Source organism: Octopus sinensis, linkage group LG2 (assembly GCF_006345805.1).
Source record: "Octopus sinensis linkage group LG2, ASM634580v1, whole genome shotgun sequence".
NCBI lineage: Eukaryota > Metazoa > Mollusca > Cephalopoda > Octopoda > Octopodidae > Octopus > Octopus sinensis.
In genome coordinates, this window is record NC_042998.1 from 118,131,820 (window position 1) to 118,134,912 (window position 3,093).

At 32.1% G+C, this 3,093-nt stretch overlaps 1 protein-coding gene across 1 annotated transcript; it reads left to right on the plus strand.

Moving 5' to 3' along the window:
- Positions 1–871: 871 nt before the first annotated feature.
- Positions 872–1,198, plus strand: LOC115225734. Its single transcript, XM_029796669.1, has one exon. The coding sequence runs from the start codon at positions 872–874 to the stop codon at positions 1,196–1,198; it is 327 nt and encodes a 108-aa protein (XP_029652529.1).
- Positions 1,199–3,093: the final 1,895 nt, after the last annotated feature.

A 3,093-nucleotide genomic window follows, 5' to 3' on the forward strand; every position in this document is an offset into this window, starting at 1 on the left:
ACGTATATTTATTAATTTTACTGACTACATACATAAGTATAGGGACTATAACAAACCCTACTGTCTATGAAGGAAGAACCCATTACATGATATAATTCTGGTTCTATTTTATCAAACGAAACAAATACGTGCAGGTATCAGACAATTCTGGTTCTATTTTATCAAACGAAACAAATACGTGCAGGTATCAGACAATGCAACAAAAACGAGCATGAAACTATCATTAGACAGCCAGTTATATTCATCATCATCTCAACATTTATGAAAAGTGTCTTCGTTTAATGCTTTAACATATTTATATACGATTCTTTGCATCAAATAAAGGTGTTTATCTGTAGAATCAGACATCAGACTTGTGTTCCTAAGATTATTGGGCGAAGTACACTCTGGTAAGAACATACTTTTAGAAATAACAGCCAGATGTCTCTTGAATCATATCTTATTTTCTTAGAAATACAAGAACATATCGGATAATGTTATTTTGTAAATAAGACAGAAGAGTCAATGTTGAATAGATTTTCGTCATAGCTTGTCAAATAGATTACACACAGGTACATATACACAGGCACATTGAAAAACGAACATATGTCGATGAAATTTAAATAGCTACTTAATGGACCTCTCACATGTAAATACCTACTAAATAGACCCTTCATAATATAAACATACAATCACTGATTTATACGAGGGTACACTGAAAACTACATAGGCTAATTATGAAGGAGTGATGCTAGAGTTGTCAAATTTTACATGCTTTAATTTGAACCCTTCCTATTAATAACTTCATATTTTATTGTTGATTTCCTTTTCAGGTAAACTCGCATCTGACTCTTCAAAGAAGACAACTAACTAGTAGCGACGTCACTTGAAAATGGGCAAAATTTGGTATTGTAGTATTATCAAGTACCTGCAGGGAAAACGTTTAGCCCACAAGGATGTTCATGCTGACACGGTTGCTACAATAGAGGATGACGCTCCAAGCTATTCTGTTGTCATATCTATTGTTGATGACTTTCTATCAACAGTGCAAAAGTTGGCAGCCGAATTTAGAAGGGGGATTCTTGAAGATGACCCAAGGTTCAGAAGTCCTGCAACTGCCACGACAGAGGAGAACATTGATCATGTTCACAACATGGTGATAGATAACAGGTTATTGACTTTAAATCAAATAGCCAATGCTATTGGCATATCTCGATAGAGAGTTAAAGATACCCTGTACAATGAACTTGGCATGAAAAAGGTTTCTGCTCGATGGCTGTCACGTCCTATGACACCCGATTAAACGTGCATCAAGCAATAACAACTTGCTGAAGCAGTTACAAAAGGTATGAAGGCCAAACTCAGGAAAACTGAATGAAAACGGTTTTGTTTCATCAGGATAATTCTCCAGTGGACAGGTCCTTAATTCCAATGGCTGCTGTACGTGACTGTTACTTTGAAATGATTGTATGATTGTTCACCCTCCCTATTCTCCTGATATGACGCCATCTGATTATCATCCGTTCTTCAAACATCAAATACACACTTGGCTTTGAATCTGTATCGCAGTGACGTCACATTTGTTGTTGGTGACTTTCTTCACCAATACCGATAGAAAATGTATGTTGACCGCAAGGAGGGTTATGTTAAAAAATAAACTCCATCTGCTGACATTCCATGGAAGTATCTTTATCAGCCTATGAATTATTCAGCCGACTCTCGTACCCACGTTTATTTGTTACAATAAGCCGTTATATTTTCAAAGAAAACGCATTCAAATTCTTTCTAATCTTCTCACAAATCTCATCCCGTCTAGGTCGAACACTACTCCTTAATCCTTTAGCTGAGAAGAGCAAGCGTCTCCACAGGGTCTCTCATCTTTCTCCTTTCTGCTAACTAGTTATTCTTTTCTCATTACAATGGAAAATGCAATGGGAAATCTTTCTTGCTCGACTGACTAAATATTAAAACGAAAACAACGTAGGAGTTAAAACATAATTCACTTTAGATTATGAATTTTCTATTAAGCATGAATCTATGCTGCTAACACAATATTAATTTCTAAAACAATTGACATTCAAAGGTAAATCTCTTTTCATATTTAAAGTATATTCTTGCCTTTAATACATATGAAATAGCTAAGCATCCCCGCTCTTCCCCACCTCAGTGTTAAAGCTAGCGTAATTGATATTCATACATTGCGAATATTTCCATTTATTTCTCATATGGATCAAATGACTCCTGTAGAATAGAGGTGTTTCATAGTAATCGCATTTGAAATATTATGCCCCACCACATTAGCAGACAACCTATTATTGCCGATATGAGTTGAACTACTAGACACAATGACTTCAAAGTTAATTGAGTATTGCCTAATATGTGTGTGTGTGGGAAAAGAGATAGAGTGTGTGTGTTTGTATGCATATAAGTTTGCATGTGTGTACGCATTCATATATATATATACACATATATGTATTTATATATAATATATATATATATATACATATATATATATATATATATATATATACATAATATATATATACATACATATATACATATATATATATATGTATATATATATATATATATATATATATATATATATAATATATATATATATATATATATATATAAATGTATATATATGTGTGTATATATATATATAATATATATATATATATATATATATAATATATATATATATATATTGATGGTGAGGCATAAATATATTTGTGTGAGATGCAGTTTATGTATATAAATTTCCATATCATCAGAATTTGGTGGAAATATAATGAAAAGTAAATCATCGATTAACAATGAAGATCGTCTGAAATATACATCAGTACAGTTCCGTAAGCTGAATACCCAACTTCATCAAAAAATTGCTAAGCATCACAAATGGACTAATTATGTTCGCATCTCTTTTTCACACTGGCTCTTTTCCATTCTCCTTTCTTTCACATGTCTGTATGTCTGTACCTGTGTCTTTGGATATATACGTGCGTTTATACATACATATATATACATACTTATATAGACACATATACATATATATATGTATATGCATGTATATATATATATATATATATATATATATATATATGTGTGTGT